General features: G+C 42.3%; 1 protein-coding gene across 1 annotated transcript in view; it reads left to right on the forward strand.

The window, feature by feature from the left end:
• Positions 1-22,506, forward strand: part of LAMA2 (laminin subunit alpha 2) — a 772,405-nt gene that overhangs the window by 452,882 nt on the left and 297,017 nt on the right. Inside the window, exons 25-28 of the mRNA XM_044291170.1 lie at positions 377-565; positions 660-778; positions 20,918-21,035; positions 21,330-21,464. Of these exons, the coding sequence (XP_044147105.1) occupies positions 377-565; positions 660-778; positions 20,918-21,035; positions 21,330-21,464 (561 nt within the window). The remainder of the gene's footprint in view (positions 1-376; positions 566-659; positions 779-20,917; positions 21,036-21,329; positions 21,465-22,506) is intronic.

The raw sequence follows: 22,506 nt of genomic DNA on the forward strand, positions 1-22,506 counted from the left end.
ACAACCTAATTTAACATAACAGCATTGAAATCTATTTGATGTACTATACAGCAGTAATGGGGCATGTTGTGGGCTTTTTTTTTTTTACATGCTCACAAAAATATTTCCACCATACTTTTATCAAATGTTATATAATGCCCTATTGGAAGGCATTACCCCCATATTTAGGGTCTGTGGGATATAGATCCCAAATCACAAACTTTTATGTGCATGGGCCCTAAATGTAATCTCATGTAAGCACATGTAAAGGTATGGTGTCATAGGAAAAAAAAGAATATTATATTTTAGTAAATGTAATTAAATCAGAATTACATCATTTTAATAATAGCCCTATTTTATAATAATCTATAAACAATATATTTTTTCTATTTTAAAGCTTACAGCTTATGGAGGAAAGCTTAAGTATACAATATACTTTGAAGCCAGAGAAGAAACTGGACCATCAGCCTATGAGCCCCAAGTTGTTATTAGGGGTGGTCCTGCCTCAAACCATAGAATCATTGTCCGAAATGTGCCAGATCCTCTAAATGGCCAGCTGACTAGGCATGACATTGAGATGACAGAGGTATTTTTTTTTTACTTTTAAATGTGTATTCTATATTTATAGGTAATACAGTGATGGTAATATGTGAATAATGCATTTTGCTTGTGTGTTGCAGTTTGAATGGAAACATATTGACGGAGGATCTGTGAGTCGAGAAGACTTCATGGATGTTCTGTTTGACATTCAATACATTCTAATTAAGGCATCCTATGGGAGAGTATTGAGACAAACCAGGTATTTTTTATTTTTTTGCCCTTAAAGGGAACCTGTCAGCGGCAAAACCCATCCCAAAACACCAGCAGTACCTTCAAGTAGCCGGCAGTGTGTTTCGAATTATGATTTTCTTACTGCACTCTGATGAGACAGAAGTATGAAAAACGTTCTTTTATGCCCCTTGTGTGCTATTTTCCAGTCAGGCTTGAAGTCAAAGGGGCAGCGGCCTCTTTGCTTCATGTCAAGGTAACCGCGCCCCTTCCCTGCCCCTTCACTGTGACTGACAGCGATTATTCCCGACAGCTGGCTGTCAGTCACAGCGAAGGGGCAGAGAAGGGGCGTGGTTGCCTTGACTTCAAGCAATGAGGCCGTACCCTCTTGACTTCAAGCCTGACTGGAAAATAGCACGGACGGTGGATAAAAGAACGTTTTTCATACTTCTGTCTTATCAGAATGCAGTAAGAAAATCATAATTCGAAACTCACTGCCGGCTACATGAAGGTACTGCTGGCGGTTTGAGATGGGTTTTGCCGCTGACAGGTTCCCTTTAAGAAAATATCATTTTAATTCTTGCATCACCACAATTCTAGGTATCTCAATTTATAACACTTTTTGCAAGTAAATCTTTGCATACAAATCACCGCCTTATTTTTTTAGTAATTACAGTAATATTAAAATTTGTAGTTTACCCCTGGAGCTTTTATTTCAGTGACTATGGCAGTGAAAACTACAGCAGATGAAAATAGTAGTGGTTCAGGGCAACCAGTTGGGTCAAGTGCTTTCTGTTAATACCTTCCTAGCTGTTTCTGCAATTCCTATAGAATAGAATGTAGAGTCATGCACATATACAGCCACCTATCCACTCTTTTCCTAACCTAATATAGTGGCTACTTGGAAACAAGGACCCTTGTTCTTGGTATAGATGGAGACATTGCCCAGAGGAAAAAAAGCAGGCTGCATTTATACAAGCAGGCAAATAACGCAAGTTTGTGAGCGTTTGTGTGTTTGAGTTAAAGTGTGTGTTTGTATTAAGTGTGTGACTTTAGATTACGTTACTTGAAATTCAGGGACTTTAGGAGGGTACTACAGTAACTTAGAATCTTATCACTGCACTATATTGTATTTTTCGTAATATTCTTTTTTTGCGTAATCACCATTTAGTATGTTTTCCATTATTGACAGCGCAGTTCAGTGCACATCTTGTCTAATGTATGCAGTACTGGAACCGCTTTTTGAGGGTGTATATCTTTGCTCAAACTGTGAGCAAATTGCCCGTTTGGAATCGCACATTGAGTATCTAAACAGGCAAATTTCAACACTGAGAAGCGTTGACAATTTGGAAAAGAGTTTGCTGCTCACTGAGCAATCACTCTATGGGGTAGATGTAGGGGAGGGTGGTAGCGAGGAGGTTCAGGAAAGTGAGGTAGCTAGCTGGATAACAGTTAGAAAGCTGGGTAGAGGGAAGAGTTCCAGGGAGGCTAGCCCTGATCTGACACATCCCAACAAGTTTGCATGGTTGGCAGATGAGGGGGTGTCAGTTCAAGGAGAGCAATGCAGCAGCCAGACACTTCCTCTGCCAGTCAAGGGAATGTCAGCTCCAGTAAGCAGAGGACCAGGAGAGCAGGGCAGGACAGGCCAGACAGGTGCTGGTAGTGGGAGATTCAATTATTAGGGGCACAGATAGGGCAATCTGTCACAAAGACTGGGATCGTCGAACGGTGTGTTGTCTTCCTGGCGCTCGAGTTTGACACATCGTGGATCGGGTTGATAGATTACTGGGAGGGTCTGGAGAAGATCCAGCAGTCATGGTCCATATTGGAACCAATTACAAAGTTAGAGGTAGGTGGAGCGTCCTTAAAAATTATTTTACGGAATTTAGGTCAAAAGCTTAGGGCAAGGATCTCAAAGGTAGTATTTTCTGAAATACTACCGGTACCACAAGCCACGCAAGAAAGGCAGCGGGAGATTAGGGAGGTTAACATGTGGCTCAAGAACTGGTATAGGAATAAGGGTTTTGGGTTCCTGGAGACCTGGGCTGACTTCTCTGTTGGCTACAGGCTCTATCGTAGGGATGGGCTGCACCTCAATGGGGAAGGAGCAGCTGTGTTAGGGGAGACGATGGCTAGAAGGTTGGAGGAGTGTTTAAGTTAGAGACTGGGGGAGGGTAATTACGTTATAGGATAGGAATATAGTGCAGATAGAGATCGGGGCAAGGTAATGGGGAGAAATGGAAGGAGGGACTAGAACAGCTCAGAAGGAAAAGTGTAGGGTATGAAATATACATAAACCGCTTAAATGTATGTATACTAATGCCAGAAGCCTAACTAATAAAACTGGGGAACTGGAATTAGTGATGTGTGAGGAGGACTATGACATAGTGGGAATAACAGAGACATGGCTGGATGATAGCCATGACTGGGTGGTTAATGTACAGGGTTTAGAAAGGATCGCCAAAACCAGAGAGGGGGGGGGGGTCTGCCTTTATGTTAAGTCCTGTCTAAAGCCCATACTACGGGAAGATATAAGTGAGGGACATTAACATGTGGAGTCACTATGGGTAGAAATACATGGAGGCAAAAACTATAATAAATTACTAATAGGAGTTTATTATAAACCACCCAATATACCACAGAAAAGCTGCTTCTAAACGAGATAGACGAGGCAGCAAATCATAATGAGGTGTTATTATGGTGGACTTCAAATACCCAGATATAGACTGGGAAACTGAAACTTGTATATCTCATAAAGGAAACAGTTTCTTGATAATAACCAAAGACAATTACCTTTCCCAACTGGTTCAGGACCCGACTAAAGGGACGGCCATACTGGACTTAGTATTAACCAATAGACCTGCCAGAACAACAGATGTGCAGGTCGGGTGACACCTGGGAAATAGTGACCATAAAGTAATAACCTTCCAATTATCATTCAAAAGAGCGTTTCTAAATTTAGCCAACCAAGAGAGGCATAACTAAATGGTACAAAGTCCTAACAAAATAAAAAATACAGCCACAAAATGTGATATTTTTAAAGGCATCCTAAAATCTAATTGTGATAAATAGAACTGTAAAGAAAGCAATAAATGACAAAAAGAAAGTATTTAAATCACTAAAACAGGAGGGTAAAAAAAAGAATATATAAAAAACAAATAAAAGCAGCCAAACTAGAGACCGAGAGATTAATTGCCAAAGAGAGAAAAACTAACCCTAAAATCTTTATCAATTATATACATGGTAAAAAGTATAAATCTGAAGGTGTCGGCCCTCTACAGAGTAATGAGGGGGGAGTTGTAGAGAGCAATAAGGAGAAAGCAAAGCTATTAAATATTTTTTTTCTCCACTGTTTTCACTGAAGAAAATAAACTGTCAGATGAAATGCAGAATGTAAAAGTTAATTCCCCATTAAAATTGCCCTGTCTGACCCAGAAAGAAATACAGCGGCGTCTTAAAAGATAAAAATAGACAAATCGCCAGGACCAGATGGCATTGCACCTCTGTATCCTAAGAGAATTAAGTAATGTCATAGCCAAACCCTTATTTCTATATAATTAAGGACGCTATACTGACAGAGAGTGTTCCACAGGATTGGTGTATAGCAAATTTGGTGCCAATAGTCAAAAAGGGTCCAAAAACAGAGTCTGGAAACTATAGGCCGTATGTTTAACATCTGTCGTGGGTAAATTGTTTGAAGGTTTTCTAAGAGATGCTATCTTGGCATGCCTCAAGAAAAATAAGCAAATATCAGCATGGCTTTAGGAAGGATCGGTCATGTCAAACTAATTTAATCAGTTTCTATGAGGAGGTAAGTTCTATTCTTGACAGCGGCGAATCAATGGATGTTGTATATCTGGACTTCTCCAAAGCATTTAACACTGTACCGTATAAAAGATTAGTATATAAAATGAGAATGCTTGGACTGGAAAAAAAATGTCTGTATGGGTAAGTAACTGGCTCAGTGATAGAAAACAGAGGGTGGTTATTAGCGTAGACACTCAGATTGGGTCACTGTCACTAATGGAGTACCTCAGGGGGTCAGTATTCTCTTTATTAATGATATTTATTAATGATCTTGTAGAAGGCTTGCACAGTAAAATATAATTTTTTGCAGATGGCACTAAACTGTGTAAAGTAATTGACATGAAAGAGGACAGTATACTGCTACAGATGGATCTGAATAGATTGGAGGCATGGGCAGATAAGAGGCAGATGAAGTTTAACACTGGCAAATGTAAGGTTATGCACATGGGAAGGAATAATGCAAGTCACCCGTACATACTAAATGGTAAAACACTGGGTAACACTGACATGGAAAAGGACCTAAGAATTTTAGTGAACAGCAAACTAAGCTGTAAAAACCAGTGTCAGGCAGCTGCGGCCATAGCCAATAAAATAATGGGTTGCATCAATAGGGACATAGATGCCGTGATGAGAACATAGTCCTACCACTTTGCAAATCACTAGTCAGACTAGACATGGAGTACTGTGTGGGTTCTGGGTTCCTGTGAACAAGGCAGACATAGCAGAGATGGAGAGGGTACAGAGGAAGGCAACTAAATAATTTATTAAAATAAATAACTGGAATGGGGGGACTACAGTACCCTGAAATATTATCAACATTAGCGTTATTCACTTTAGAAAAAAGATGACTGGGGGGGGGGTCCTAATTACTATTTATAAATATATCAGGGGTCAGTACAAAGATCTCTGCCATCATCTATTTATCCCCAGGATTGTGACTGTGATGAGGGGACATCCTCTACATCTGGAGGAAAGGAGGTTTGTACACAAACATAGAAGAGGATTCTTTATGGTAAGAGCAGTGAGACTATGGAACTCTCTGCCTGAGGAGGTAGTGATGGTGAAATCACTAAAAGAGTTCAAGGGGGCCTGGATGTATTTCTGGAGTGTAATAATATTACAGGCTATAGTTACTAGAGAGGGGTCATTGATCCAGGGAGTTAATTTGATTGCCTTATCAGAGTCGGTAAGGAATTTTTTTCACCTTAATTGGGAAAAATTGGCTTCTACCTCACAGATTTTTTTTTGCCTTCCTCTGGATCAACTTGCAGGATAACAGGCAATTAATTTGACAAAAGGACCAGTTCCCCCTCAGGCACTAGGACTTGTGTGTAACTATAATAGGGCAGGTTTACTAATCCTTTAGATGGTATAAACTTAGGCTGTCTAGATCTATACCAGATTTATCTCAGTGGCTCATGCTGGAGTATACATTTGGTGTATATTAGTGATGAGCAAAGTACTGAAAAATTAAACTTGGCTGCTTCGCAAAATTTTAATAAAAAGTTGCTTTGTGATTATTTCCTTCATCATGAAGCGCAATTGTTTGTAAGTAGTGGGTGCAATGACAGGGAGCGGAGATTGTGCAGCTCCCTGTTATTGTACCCTTCAGATGCCACTTTCAGAGCTGATCATGGCATCTGACAGTAGTAACAGAAACTAAAATAAACAAATAAAAATTAAATCATAAACTTAACTTAGCTCATCCATTTGATCGCATGGAGCCAGCGTGGTGACATCATACAGTACATCCCCGCAAACGGGATTTTGTGCAAGATCTTCAATCAAGATGGTGAAGGCTGGCTCGTCACAATTAAATGGATGAGGTAATTATGATTTATTTTTACCTCAATTCAGGGAAAGTCAATTTTCTACCACGAAGCACGCATAAATTCAGCTGCGCAGCAAATCAAATTTACCCTGAAATTAAAATCGAAGTCCATTGTGGACTTTGATTTGCTGAACACGCGTTCATTTCTACTCTAGGAAATTTCGTCTAAATTTATAGTAACTATATTTTTGGCTTAGGCTACCTGCACACCTTCGACATTTTCGATTCGGTAGACTGTTCCAGATTAAAAGACGGCTGTTCACTGGGAAATTTTGTTAATTTGTTTACATGCAGTGGTATTTACCAGGCAAAAAGTCAGCAATTGTGCCAGAGAATAGCCAGATGACATCAGATCACATTATAGTCAATGGGGATTCGGTGGGGAACTGTAGAATCTGGCAATACCGGACCCGGTGAACTCTGGCAGGCTGTTCTCTACCAAAACAGGCTCTCAGATATTTTCCCTGGAGATGTAAAAGAAGCCTTAGCTTGAGACAGAATTGTAAGCCAGAATAAAGGCGTACTTTTGATGAAAGGTTGCATATTAGACCACTCCTCCTCTCCCTTGAAGGCACCATACTTTATGGTTAAGCCACTCCTCTTGTCAGGCTAAGTGCAGATCATTTCTCTGAGCCTTGGTGTGCCAAATGAAGCCAACTTTTGGTGCGCTGATTTTATTCAGTGTGGGCCAATGTCTACACTTCCTATAACTATGTAACCGGTTATAAAATGTAATCAACACATTCCAGAACTCCAAAGCCACATATATACTTTCACTGCAGGGACACTGTCCTTACACTAGTTTGATAGCTAAGCATACCTAATAACACCTCACACAAAGGGTATTGTGGAAAGTGATGAACATTAAGCAACACAAATGACACCAGGGACTGGAAATCCTTGGATAAATTAGACAGACTTCACCAAACACCAGCACAAAGCAATGAAATTCATCAGACAAAAGAATAAATCAGCACAAATGTTATATTAATCACAGACTAGCAGAAACACACTTTTTTTCCCAGTCATAAACACACCGTTGATTTATGTATTCATACAAGTATTGCGCTTTTTCATCCTATCTATCATTCTTATTTTGTGTCTCAATATAATTCCAAGACAGTGCATTGTTTTTGAAGCGTACATAAAACGATAATAAATTACATCAGCCTGGATGGCAAATATGCTCTTCATTTTACTTCAAATTATTTAAAAATCTCAAGCAGTGATTGGGAACTAGTTACGTTGAATCCCCAAAGGCTAGAGCCGTGCAGCTAGCAAGTTGAAACTTGCTTTCAGAAAGCCTCTCAGAAAAGCAACAAGTAGCTCTGTGCTCCCAAAGTTTATTACTATGTAAATTTGCATCTCTGGTTGTAAATAGTCCGCCGTACACAAAATATTTTCTAAGTCCTGAAGATGATGGAAAGAGATTTTCAGTAAATGCACAGAGACTTGGTTCAGAAAAATGCTGCCCTGTTCTGAATAAATATTTTTATGTACAGCTTTATCTTTAAGCATTGCTCCCATACAAATTAGAAGGTGCATATGAAATCAAAAGCCCTCTGGTGCCAGGTCAATTGCTGAGCAGTATCTTAAGAAGTGGATATATTGTCTGACCAATCAAAGTCACCTCGAGAGAGTAGGAAACTGATAAATATCAAGTGTTTGTGTTAATAACTGTTCCTCTATTATTTCTCCTATTCCCCAGCTTCTTTCTTCTGACACACACTATTGTCCTACTGTCCTTGACATGTTCACTCAATTCCTGTAGTTTGTATTGATCAACCCCAGAGCTTGAAAATCCTTGCTCTGTTTGCACTACAGTAAGATACAAAGAGATAGCAAACAAAGACCATGTTTATGTGGCACTTTCTATTCTTTCTCAAGTGAACTTTCAAATCTTAGAAATATTCCCTTGACTTTTCTTACTTACAATAAGCAGTTATAACCATAGGAGGCACGGAGAACAGACAGTACAATAGGAAAAGGATATTTATTACTTATGATAATTCTAATATGTTTTCCTTTTTTTCTAATTATAACTCACCTTCATTCTTCAAGCATATTTTACCATGCATAACAAATTTAGATAAAAGAATACAGTCACCACAATGTAATATGACTAATAATTCTAAAGTCCCTTAGACCCTAAGGTTCGCTGTAAAGCATTCATTACAAGAGAGGACAATAGAAGATTACCAAAACCATAGTTTGTTGTGTATATATTGTGGGGATTCACTCTGGTAGTTAGGACTAGCGGATGCAGTAGAGAGGCAAAGTACACAGTTCATGAATCAAACAGAATCAATGTGTTTATACACACATTGATGTATAACAAAATGCAGATAAGGTGCATCACAAAACGCAGGTGGCTTGGTGTTTGTTCACACACAAGTAAAGTCCATAAACAATAAAAGTCACCTTTTCTCCTGGGTGTTAATTCACACCCTGTTAGCAGGTCAGCCTCATCAAGTCCATAGGTGGCCTGTTTGCCTTTAGAGGGGCCTGAGTCCACCAGCCCGGCTCAAATCTCAAATCCCAGCACAGCCTTCAGTTCACAGCACACAGACTCCTGATCTCCACTGTCAGAGGGAGGTAAATCCAGACAACTGGCAGTGCTGGCTGCTTTTTATACCTGGCAAAACTCAGCCTGGAACATGGGGAGTAGTCACCCACCCAACACTTTGACTACTCCCATTAAGAGCTGTCGCAGATCAGCTATGACAGCCATGCTAACTCTTAAGGTGTCAACTAGCAATAGCTGCTGCTGGCACATACAATACCGGCTCTTACTTCACCGAGGCCAGGAACCTCGGTGACACATACCTTCCATCCACGACGGTCCGTTGGGCCTTCCTACAGCAGTTACTGTTTGACACCTTGCTATTTAGTATAGCTGTAATAGATGATCCGGGACGGCTCTTACTGGGAGTAGTCAAAGTGCTGGGTGGGTAACTACTCCCCACGTTCCAGGCCAGGTCTTGACTGGCCTATATAAAAACTCAGCCAGCAATGTCAGCTGGTGGTAATTCCCTCTCTCTCTGACAGAGGAGCTCTGGCAATCTCTAGATAGGGATCTGAGCCGTGTGCTAGGCTGGAGGCCTGAGTTTGGGAGGTCTGCTCTGTCTTGAGCATTGCCGATCGGGTGTGAACTAACACCTAGGATAACAGGCGACTCTTTTTCTGTATTAACTGTCTAGGTGTGAACGAACACCAAAACTGCATATGGACTGTTGTACTGTTTTGTTGCCATAAGTGTGAATAAAACACTGAAGTTTTTGAGTTACAAACTGGTCTTTGCCTCTATACTGCGTCCGCTTGTCCTGTCTACTAGAGTGAATCCACACAATATATATACATATAGTATCTCAAAAAAGTGAGTACACCCCTCACATTTTTGTAAACATTTTATTGTATATTTTCATGCGACAATACAGAGGATATTGGTCTACTGGTATTGAGACAATCTATCGCAAAACTCAGTACACAACTCACATTTTTGTAAATACTTTATTATATATTTTCATGGGACAACACTGAAGATCTGACAGTTTGATACAATGTAAAGTAGTCAATGTACAGCTTGTATAACAGTGTAAATTTGGTGTGCCTTTAAAATAAATCAACATACAGCCATTAATGTCTAATGTTTAAACCAGTGGCAACAAAAGTGAGGACTAGAGATGAGCGAATTTCTAAAAAATTTGATTCGGCCGGTCCAACGAGTTTTCTGAAAAAAATTGTCTTGATCCGAATTTATTTGTGGCGAATTTCAGTGCCTTTATAGTGGTGTAGAACACTGTGTCTTGCAGTAACACACATAGGAAGTCTGATGTGGTAGTGAAAAAATACTGTGAGGCAGTATGACATGTAGATGACAGGCATCACTCTTAGAATCACTGCACACTTCACTTATTTGGGCAGTTACAGGGCCAAAACTGACCAAATAACTCAAGCGTGAACTTAGCCTTACAGGTCAATGTTAGCGCCAGGTACAAAGAACCATGCAGAGGCCCTACTATAGCATGAAAGAGAGCAGTCCTTATACACCAATTCACTGATTCCACATAGATTTCTACAGAACCTGTTCTAATAAGCACTTATACAAGTAGAGCCCCCAACAGAGTGGAGAAGGTATCAGCAATAAGTTTGTGTTGACGTCACTGATCATTTTGCCATTCCTCTGATCCTTCAGAACAATAACCCTCAGAAAACGGATTTTGTTTGTGGAGCATCCGCCTTCACTCGGTCAGCATTTGGTCAGTAATCCATCAATATTGCTGAAGCAAAAAAAAAAAAAAAACAGGAGTGGGTCCAAAACAGAGATGACATGTAAATGGAATATTTGCATATCTTCTGTGTTTTGTACCCACTCCTGCTTTTGGCTACCGAATCATAAGCCAATTCTGAAGCAAAATAGGGACCATTTCATGCAGGCCTTACAGCTGTTACATAGCTAGGATATGTTGTGCATCTCATTTTTCCTTCCTTCTGACAGATCAGAAGAAGGGTCAAATAAATGATGATGTCAGCCAGGCCAAAAGGCAAAATAGTGGCCCAGTCATGAAGTGGGGAGGGTGGGAACAGCATTAGAAGCCACAGAGTAGCCCTATGACATAGTGGTTAGGTGGAAGCAGCATGAGGAGACCACAGAGTGGCCCAATGACAAAGTCTGGAGTTGGCAGCAGCATCAGGAGGAGGCCACAATGTGGCTCAATGACAGTGTGGAGGGACTCATGAACAGCGCCTTCTATTAGTTTCATAGTCTTATGGCAATACTATTACTCTTGTCATAAGACTATGAAACCAATGGATGGCGCTGTTCATGAGTAGTGTAGATTGGAAAATTTTCCATGCAAATTGTTTTTCAGCTGAAAAACCAGGGAGATTCAGCTCATTTGCATGTCTTTCCCATATGCCCATGTTTATGCAAATTAGTTTTTACATGACAAAACTGTATAGAAAGGTTATTGAATATTATGTTAGGACAATCAGAAAACTTTGTCTCCCTAATGATATTGATCTAGGTGCGCAGGTCTACCCAAGCCATCCAACTGATCTGAAGTAACTTTGAGGCTTACTGGCTCTCAGTCAGATGAGAGCTGGTTTGGAATGTCTCATAGTGCACAATGCTGCTATTGTAAGGAATGCTGACTAAGCCTGTCTCATAGATAGATTGATGGCTTGCATATACCTGGCTTTTGGCATATAGCCTTTGGGTGGTTGTTTATTGTATGTCATAGATAATAGGAGTCCAAGACACATCCAGCTATCCTCTTAATGTTGTTTGTAAACCATTTTGATAGGGTTTCCATCAATTTATAACCTTTTTTGTGAGCCAGACACCCTCTTCTGTACCGAGCAGGGGGTGCCCGGAGTTCTCCCATTGACTTGCATTGTGCACAGTAGAACTCATGAGCACTTTGGTGCTCAATCAACACTAGTGACTGACAAATATTGTCGCCTCCTCAAACGGCCAGAGCAAATGGCAGGTGTCACGCATGAGCTGCCACTGGCTGACATTAAAGTTACACAGGGGAGTACTCCTGTCTTCTTGCATCATCAATAAATGGTTTATGACCTTTCTCTGTTCGTATAGTCGGTCCAACATATGGAGGGTGGAATTCCAAATGGTGGAAACATCACATATCAGCCTATGTTGAGGGATGCTGTTCTGCTGCTGCAGCTCAAGGAGGGTGTGCTTTGCAGTGTACAAGTGGCTGAAGTGCATGCAAAGTTTCCTGGCCATTTTTAGAGTGTATTGTAGATGGGTAGAAGACTTCAGGAACCGCTTGATAACTAGATTGAACAGGTGTGCCATGCAGAGCTCATGGCTACGCCCTTCTTGACGCAGCACCGACACCATGTTCTTCCCATTATCGGTCACCATGGTTCCGATTTTCAGTTGTCGCTGAGAAAGCCAGGATTAGATTTCTTGATAAAGAACACGGAGCAGTTTCTCCCGTGTGACTCTGTTCACCCAGGCAGATGAGGTGAAGAACAGCATGACACCGCCGTGCCCTGCACATGTGGTATGCTGGAGGGGCAATGTGAATTGTCACTGCAGTGGAGGCTGAGGACATGGTGAAGGATAAGGAGGCAGAAGCAGACTTTGTCACAGGACCAACGGCGTGAGAACGTGGAGGCAGAAGCGGTGTCACCTGGCCAAGTTGCTGGTGTGGCTGTGCAGGAACCACATTCACCCAGGGGGCTGTAAAGGACATATAATTTCACTGACCGTAGTTCCAGCTCCACATGCACTTTGGCAGATACCGACATGCTCCAGGACTCGCCCACCTTCTGTCAGGACTCGCCCACCTTCTGTTCTACATGTGTGTGCAGGGCTGGTACTGTCTCTTTGGCAAAGAAATTACGGTTCGGGACTCTCCACCTTGGCTCAGCACAAGCCATCAGTTCTCTGAAAGGTGCAGAGTGCACCACTTGTAAAGGGAGGGACTGCAGCACTAGCAACTTGGCCATAAGAACATTCAGCTTCTGCACCATTGGATAAGTGCACGCATACTGTTGTCTCTTGGTAATCGCTTCATTGATCGATTGCTGACAGAATGATTGACAAGGAGGAGGAGCAGGAGCATCAGGACCATCATATGATGGGAAGGACAGACAGCTCCCTTCAGCTGAGGTGGTGGAGCCTTGACTGTTTGAAATCGGGTGTGTGCCACTGGTTGATGTAGCAATTGCTTCGGCAGGCTGGACCCCCACATCGGAGCTACGGTTCTCCCAAGCCACTTTATGGTGACGCTGCATATGTTGACGTAAGGCCGTGGTACCAACATTGGCACCCTAGCCACGCTTCAACTTCTGACCACAGATTCTACAAATGGCCATGTTCACCTCCTCTGGCGGCTTAACAAAAAACTGCCACACCGCCGAGTAGGTGATTTTACCCCCAACACTCCACACTGACTGCTACCTCCACTGCTTCTGTTAACCCCTGCACCACTATTTTCCAGCCAGTTAGGCTCCTGCGAAGCAGGTGGTCTACCCCAGGCTTGTTTGGCTCCAGACCTCCAACTGCTGCTGCACTGTTGACTCCCGGTCACGCAAGCAACTTTCTGGCTCCGCTGCCTTACGGGCAAGCTGCCACCCTCTACTCCCGATGAGGACAAAGCCCCTAATTCACCCGGCTCCCAAGTGCAATCAGCTACATAATCATCATCGAGTACTGTCTGCGTCACTAATGTCCTGACCATTCGCAACACCAGCTCTCACGCCACTCTCCTCATCACTACTTGCTTGCCTACCGGAGAAAGCAGCTGATGTCTCTTCCACATCTTGGCTGGCCAGCAGCTGCTGATTGTCTTCTATTAGCTTGTCTTCACTGTATACTGTAGCTGAGCTCACAGCATATAATACTTGTCTGGCTGAGAGAACAGAAAAGGACAGAGGTAGGTTGAGAACAGGTGAGGGAACAGGGCCTGCTCCGAAGCCATGCCAACTAAGGGTTGTGTCTGACGATCCCACTGACTCTTGGCTGAGGGTGTCTGATGTCACTTGGGATGAAGTGGATGACGAGTCAACCATTCAAGAACTGCTGGGTTGCTGGTCAAGACACGACCGCTAGATGACACCAGGAGCTTAGGCCTCCCGCTGCAACTCCTGCTGCCACGCCCTTACTCTGCTGTGACCTGTGCCTGCGCCCAAAAAATAATTTAGGCCTCTGCCACTCGCCTGTGCAGGGCCTGGCACTTCTCTGTCTGACATACTGTTAGTGTTGAGCAAGCATGCTCGGCCGATCTGTGCTCGAGCGCCATGCTTGAGTCTTCTTCCCGCACGTTTTGCGGCTGATATGCAGCCAATAAACATGCAGGTAAGTACTGCCATCACTGTAATGCCAGTAGCCATGTTGGCTACTGGCATTACAGTGATTGGCTGGCCGGAACATGTCATCGGGTACTATATAGCACCCGAGTAAGCATAGGCTCATTTGTAGTCAGGGAGAGCTGCGCTTCGGAAGGGACAGATAGTGAAGGAGGTGTAATCGCAATCTATTTAGTACAAAAATGTTTCAAATACCCTAAAGTCCTTTTAAGAACTATTGTGTGTGGTTGCAAGCTGGCAGTATTTCATAGCTAAAGTACCAATTATTTTTTTCAATACTTTTTATATAGAGGGTGTCTGCAGTAACTTGTTACATCTGTCCAATACCTTCTGTGTGTCAGGGCCAGAGATTTGAAAAATATAAGTGAAAATTACTATATTTTCACCATCATTTTTAATACTTTTTATATAGAGGGTGTCTGCAGTGACTTGTGACATCTGTCCAATACCTTCTGTGTGTCAGTGCCAGAGATTGGAGAAATATAATTTAAAAATAATATATTTTTTCTATCATTTCCATACTTTTTATATAGAGGGTGCCTGCAGTGACTTGTGACATCTGTCCAATACCTTCTGTGTGTCAGGGCCAGAGATTGGAGAAATATAAGTGAAAATTTATATATTTTTTCCATCACGGTTGCCTCCGCTACAGAGGGTAGTACCCATTGAAGTTTAATTCCATCTTGGTGGGCAGAAGAGGCGGAAGAGGATGAGAAGATGAGAGTGATCCTCCTGATGACGACAGCGAAGTCTTGCCTGTTTGTACTCTGGCACACATGGCTGACTTCATGTTAGGCTGCCTTTCCCGCGACCAATGCGTTATACGCATTTTAGACAACACGGATTTCTGGTTTTTCACCCTTCTCGACCCCCACTACAAAAATAACTTCTCATCTCTCATTCCTCAGGTAGAGAGGATGAGCAAAATGGTGCAATACCAGAAGATCATTGTTGAAAAATTGTTCCAAAAATTTCCATCTGACAATGCTGGCGGCAAAGTCCGCAGTTCCTTGGCCAACCGAGGATGGGAGACAAGTGGAACACACAGCAGTTCCAACAAAGGCAGGGCAACACTCTCCAAAGCCTGGGACAGTTTTATAACAACCCGCCAGCACCCTCACCCAGATGCGTGGCCTAGTGTCTCAAGGAGCGAAACATTTTGGAAGATGGTGAAGGAGTACATAGCAAACCGTGTCAGCATCCTCAGTGCCTTACAACTACTGGGTGTCCAAGCTGGACACGTGGCACAAACTGATGCTCTACTCCTTGGAGGTACTAGCCTGCCCTGCCGCCAGCGTTTTGTCTGAGCGGTTATTTAGTGCTGCTGGTGGCATTATAACAGATAAGCGTATCCGCCTGTCAACTGAAAATGGGCAGCACGGTGGCTCAGTGGTTATCAGTGGTGCCTTGCAGCGTTGGGGTCCTAGGTTCAGACCAAGGACAACATCTGCATGGAATTTGTATGTTCTCCCTGTGTTTGCGTGGGTTTCCTCCGGGTACTCCGGTTTCCTCCCACACTCCAAAGACATACTGATAGGGACCTTAGATTGTGAGCCCCATTGGGGACAGTTGGATGCTAATGTCTGTAAAGCGCTGTGGAATATAGTAGCACTATATAAGTGCAGAAAATAAATAAATAATAAATAAGTAAAATGCTGACAGGTTGACTCTTATAAAATGAACAAGGCCTGGATTGACCCTGACCTGACTCCACCAAAGGAAAATGGCTGAACATAAAGGCACTTTAAATGTGTTGTTTATAATGTACTGAATACACTGTATTCCCATGCACCCCTTCTACCACAAACAAGGGTATATGGTTGAATCTTCCCTTTCTCATCCTCCTCCTCCTCTTCCATCATATCAAGAAGCTTATTCGTCACATACAGTTGCAAGAAAAAGTATGTGAACCCTTTGGAATGATATGGATTTCTGCACAAATTGGTCATAAAATGTGATCTGATCTTCATATAAGTCACAACAATAGACAATCACAGTCTGCTTGAACTAATAACACACAAATAATTAAATGTTACCATGTTTTTATTGAACACACCATGTAAACATTCACAGTGCAGGTTGAAAAAGTATGTGAACCCCTATACAAATGACATTTCCAAGAGCTAATTGGTGTCAGCCAACTGGAGTACAATCAATGAGATGAGATTGGAGGTGTTGGTTACAGCTGTCCTGCCCTATGAAAAAACACACACCAGTTCTGGGTTTGCTTTTCACAAGAAGCATTGCCTGAAGTGAATGATGCCGCGCACAAAAGAGCTCGCAGAAGACCTACGATTAAGAATTGTTGACTTGCATAAAGCTGGAAAGGGTTATAAAAGTATCTCCAAAAGCCTTGCTGTTCATCAGTCCACAGTAAGACAAATTGTCTATAAATGGAGAAAGTTCAGCACTGCTGCTGCAAGAGCACAGAGCAGACTGTTCAATGAGGTGAAGAAGAATCCTAGAGTGTCAGCTAAAGACTTACAAAAGTCTCTGGCATATGCTAACATCCATGTTAGGGAATCTACGATACAAAAACACTACACAAGAATGGATTTCATGGGAGGATACCACAGAGGAAGCCACTGCTGTCCCAAAAAAAACATTGCTGCACGTTTACAGTTTGCACAAGAGCACCTGGATGTTCCACAGCAGTACTGGCAAAATATTCTGTGGACAGATGAAACCAAAGTTGAGTTGTTTGTAAGAAACACACAACACTATGTGTGGAGAAAAAGAGGCACAGCACACCAACATCAAAACCTCATCCCAACTGTGAAGTATGGTGGTGGGGGCATCATGGTTTGGCGCTGCTTTGCTGCGTCAGGGCCTGGACGGATTGCTATCATCGAAGGAAAAATGAATTCCCAAGTTTATCAAGACATTTTGCAGAAGAACTTAAGGCCACCTGTCTACGAGCTGAAGCTCAACAGAAGATGGTTGTTGCAACAGGACAATGGCCCAAACTATAGAAGTAAATCAACAACAGAATAACTTAAACAGCAGAAAATACGCCTTCTGGAGTGGCCCAGTCAGAGTCCTGACCTCAACCCAATTGAGTTGCTGTGGCATGACCTCAAGAAAGCGATTTACACCAGACATCCCAAGAATATTGCTGAACTGAAACAGTTCTGTAAAGAGGAATGGTCAAGAATGACTCCTGACCGTTGTGCACGTCTGATCTGCAACTACAGGAAACGTTTGGTTGAAGTTATTGCTGCCAAAGGAGGTTCAACCAGTTATTAAATCCAAGGGTTCACATACTTTTTCAACCTGCACTGTGAATGTTTACATGGTGTGATCAATACAAACATGGTAACATTAAATTTTTTGTGTGTTATTAGTTTAAGCAGACTGTGATTGTCTATTGTTGTGACTTAGATGAAGATCAGATCACATTTTATGACCAATTTGTGCAGAAATCCATATCATTACAAAGAGTTCACATACTTTTTCTTGCAACTGTATAATGCCCTTCACATATAATGTTTTATAGGGTCAGCTCACTTGCAGGTTCTCGCATATAATTTTTTAGAGGGTCAGCTCAGCTGCAGGCCTTCACCTACAATCTTTTACTGGGTCAGCTCACCAGCAGGCCCGCACATAAAATCTTTTACAGGGTCAGCTCACCAACAGGCACGCACCGCAAATCTTTTACAGGGTCAGCTCACCAGGAGGCCCGCACCTCAAATCTTTTACAGGGTCAGCTCATGTGAAGGCCCTCGCATTAAATTTGTTAGAGGGTCAGATCACCTGCATCCCCTCGCATATAATGTTTTACAGGGTCAGGTCACCTGAAGGCCCTCGCATATAATATTTTACAGGGTCAGCTCACCAGCAGGCCTGCACCTAATTATACCTAATAGGTAATTTGCGCTCATGCTGTCTTGCTTAGATGTGGTAGCCGTATCTGTAGATCAGGCTCCCTCTCCGGAATCAAACCATGATTCCCCTGTTATCCATGGTCTACATGGTTTGGGCTAAAAATAAAGTATCAAAAGTTGATAGGGCAGACATCCGAATGGATTGTCACCGTCACGGGGACGTGCTATCGACCCCAGGTTATCTTGAGTCACCAAAGCGGCAGCAGGCCCTCGTCCATAATGTTTTAGATGGTCAGATCAGCAGGCCCTTGCTCCAAATGTTTTTGAGGGTCATCAGCAGGCCATCAATCATAATTTTTTAAGGCTGTGTATGATGCTCTCCTTTATGTGTAACAAAGGGTGTATTGGAGTGCCAGTTCCTTGTATTTTTTGGCAGCCCTTTCTCTTAGTGCATAGGCTTTATAAGTGTAGGAGTCCCACTACATGAACAATTGTACCACAATGTGAATGAGGCCCTCCTTTATGTGATATACAGGTTTTATCGGAGTGCCTTTTCCTTGTAATTTTTGGAGGCACTTTATATACAAGTAAATATACAGGAAAAAATGTTTCCTATACATTTTTCCTCTAAAATCGATTCTTTTTTCTTAGTTTTTTTGCGTATTATTGTCAGTCTGTAAAAATGGCGTGCTATATGGACAGCATCGTTCCCATCAGCAACCTGCAAGTACAAAATGCATCCGGACATCCTCCCCATGCTGTTCCAGAACCATTTCAGTGGTATTTCCATCAATTTCTGACATTTTCCTATGAACCAGGCACCCTCCCCTCTTCAGAGCAGGGGGTGCCTGGTTTAATGCTTGGGTTCTCCCATTGACTTTCATTATACTTGGGTGCTCGACCATCCCGATGTGTTCGACCCGAGCCCCCAAGAAGCCAACCACTACGGTGCTTGATCAACACTACTTTTATCACACATTGGGTCCCACGCCACAACAGCGCGTGGACCCAATGCACTTCTTCCCCCGCCGAATACCACTTCTATGTCGCGATCAGCGCTGACTGCGGCATAAAAGGGGATAATCCATCAGCATCGCTGTAAACAGCGATGTCGGCGGATACAAAAGGGGCCGGCTACCAGGGACTTCCGGACCCCTGCCGTGATCGGGCACGCCATGCATGTACGGCGGAATGCATTCTGGCACAGCTTGCCCTGCTGTACATGCACGGAATTTTGCGTTAAGTGGTTAAAACACCCCTAAAGCAACAAATATATTTTTTAAAATAGGCCACTAAATTATTTCTTCACAAAAAAAAGCAAACGTGAACTGCGTATATATTTCTCGTGTTGGACTAAAATAGGTCACTAAACGATTTCAGAGTAAATAACAGAAAATGTGGCCTGCGTATATTTTTCTCTTTTTCTACTGAAATATGGCAATAAACGCTTTTAGCGCAATTTATACTAATTGTGAACTGCGTCTATTTTTCTCATATTGGAGTGAAATATGACAAAAACGCTTTTGGTGCAAATAGCACCAAATGTGAACTGCGTCTATTTTTCTCATATTGTAGTGAAATATGACAAGTAATGCTTTTAGCGCAAATAACAACAAATATGAACGTAGTCTATTTTTCTCTTTTTCTCTACAAATATGTCAATAAACGCTTTTAGCACAAATAACACCAAATGTGAACTGCATCTATTTTTCTTGTTTTGGAGTGAAATATAACAAATGCTTTTAGCGCAAATAACAGCAAATATAAACTTAGTCTATTTTCTTCTTTTTCTCTAGAAATATGGCAATAAACACTTTTAGCGCAAATAACAACAAATGTGAACTGCGTGTATTTTTCTCTCAATTGTAGTGAAATATGACAAGAAACTCTTTTAGCGCAAAAAACACCAAATGTGAACTGCATCTATTTTTCTCGTATTGTAGTGAAATATGACAAGAAAAGCTTTTAGTGCAAATAACAGCAAATATGAACTTAGGCCGAATGCACACGGCCGTTTTTCACAGCCGTGAGCAGTCTGTAGAACCACGGGCTGGATTCCTGCTGAGAGCAGGAGCGCACGGCGTCATTGTGTCACGAGGGTGTCAAGAACCACGCCTGACTCCGTTATACCCGGGGTCAGGAAGTCACAGCAGTTGGCTGCGTGCTCTATGTAGAAAGATAGGGCTGTTTCTTTATGGTAGCTTTCTGGGTTTGCTTTGCAACCCTTTTTGGCTCACTCAGGGATCCGTAGCCCCTTCTCCTCAGCTGTTCTTTGTCCAGCACTCCCAACCTCCTTATATTCCCCTCTCCCACTTCTCTGGTTGCCAGATATAGAGCTTCCTGCCTGGACTTCTATACTGACCCACTGGAGCTGTGTTGCTGCGTTCCCTGGTTGTTGTTCCAGAACGTTACCCTCCGGATCCCTGTTGGGCCTTTGTGGTCTGCTGTTGTTGCCCACCTGGGATTATATGTTTGTCTGTATTGTCTGTCCTCTCCTTGGTGTTTTCCTCTTAGTGTCAGTGGTGCGGACTAGTGATCCCACCGCCCCGTTCACTACCTAGGGCTCATCTTAGGGAAAGACAGGGTTTAGGCACGTGATCGGCGTACGGGTGAGGAACCCGTCTAGGGATGTCAGGGCAGTCAGGTGCCAGCCGCAAGGTGAGTCAGGGGTCACCACCTTTCCCTCTCCCTTGGGCAGGGCCTTCCCTTTTCCCTCCCTTTGCGTGACGCCGGTCATTACACATTGGTTGCTATGTCGCCGTGCGCTCCCTGCTGCCGCCGCAATGCAGTAATACACTGGTATAGATCATTTATGTTGCTTAATATTTACATTTTCATGAATTAACAAAGTTTTTATGAATTGCAGAATTTCTGAAGTATTTCTGGAAGTAGCAGAAGAAGGCACATCTTTCACTATGAGTCCAAAAGCCAGTCGGATTGAGAAATGTGAATGCCCAGTAGGATATTCAGGGCTTTCATGTGAGGTATTTCATCAGTATTATTCTTTGACCTACATAGATGCTGGAATGTCAAAATGTATTTGTGATTCACAATACCAATTATCTTAAATATTGTATTTATAGTACTTGGTTCCACCTTTTTAGTCATGTTGGCTCCAAATCTGGAATCAACATGCAGAAATATTTCAATTTTGTTAAGTGACTATTGCTGTAGAGCAGTGTAATGATGCTACTGATTCCACTATAAACTATAAACATGGTAGCTGCTTTTGAGTGTCTGTAGCATATCTCCTTATATCTGTCTTCACTTTATTTCAGTCATGTTCTCCTGGATTCTACAGAATGGCTCCTGCATCCCCAGGTAGGAGGCCTGGTCCTACTCTTGGGACTTGTGTGCCCTGTCAGTGCAATGGGCACAGTGATATGTGTGATCCACAGACTTCTGTTTGTCAGGTATGTTTCTTTCATGGTCTTTTTTTTATTATTTCTAGAGATTGATGTATCATAGCAAAAGCTTTGTCTTGAAAAACAAGTTATGGACTGTAGTACTGTACCCTGTCTTGCAAAACAAATATATATTCATGTAATAAAACAGCAATTATTTTTTTTCAATAATAGACAATATACAAATATATGGAAAAAAGGAAGCAAAATATATATGTCTTTCATGTCTCCCAGTATAAAATCCAATTACAGAACAACATATATAAATATAACACATTAATCTGTTAAGGCCTGTTGACATATGGAAATAGAGTACCCAACAGAATAGTACTAATTTATCTTCTCCCATACACAACAACTCTATTCCTATACCCACGCCACCCGCCCTCCCATACCCCCCCCCCCCCCAGAGCCAGGGCCACGGCTGTCACGGAGGAAATGGGCGCATCCCGCCCTCTTTCAGGCAGTGCACTAAAAAATAGATCCATATTTGCCTTTTGTGCGAATGTACGCGGATACCTGTCAATATAATTAAAATAGTACTTAATAGTCAACATTTTAATTATATTGACATAAAACAGCAATTTTAACAAAAAAGTGTGAACTGAAAATATGTCATGTTCTAGGTTCTTCAATGTAGCCACCTTTTGCTTTGACTACTGCTTTGCACACTCTTGGCATTCTCTTGATGAGATTCAAGAGATAGTCGCCTGAAATGGTTTTCACTTCACTGGTGTGCCCTGTCAGGTTTAATAAGTGGGATTTTCTTGCCTTATAAATGGGGTTGGGACCATCAGTTGCGTTGTGGAGAAGTTAGGTGGATACACAGTCCTACTGAATAGACTGTTAGAATTTGTATTATGGCAAGAAAAAAAGCAGCTAAGTAAAGAAAAACGAGTGGCCATCATTACTTTAAGAAATGAAGGTCAGTCAGTCCGAAAAATTGGGAAAACTTTGAAAGTGTCCCCAAGTGCAGTCACAAAAACCATCAAGCGCTACAAAGAAACTGGGTCACATGCGGACTGCCCCAGGAAAGGAAGACCAAGAGTCA

This window comes from Bufo gargarizans, chromosome 4 (genome assembly GCF_014858855.1).
Source record: "Bufo gargarizans isolate SCDJY-AF-19 chromosome 4, ASM1485885v1, whole genome shotgun sequence".
NCBI lineage: Eukaryota > Metazoa > Chordata > Amphibia > Anura > Bufonidae > Bufo > Bufo gargarizans.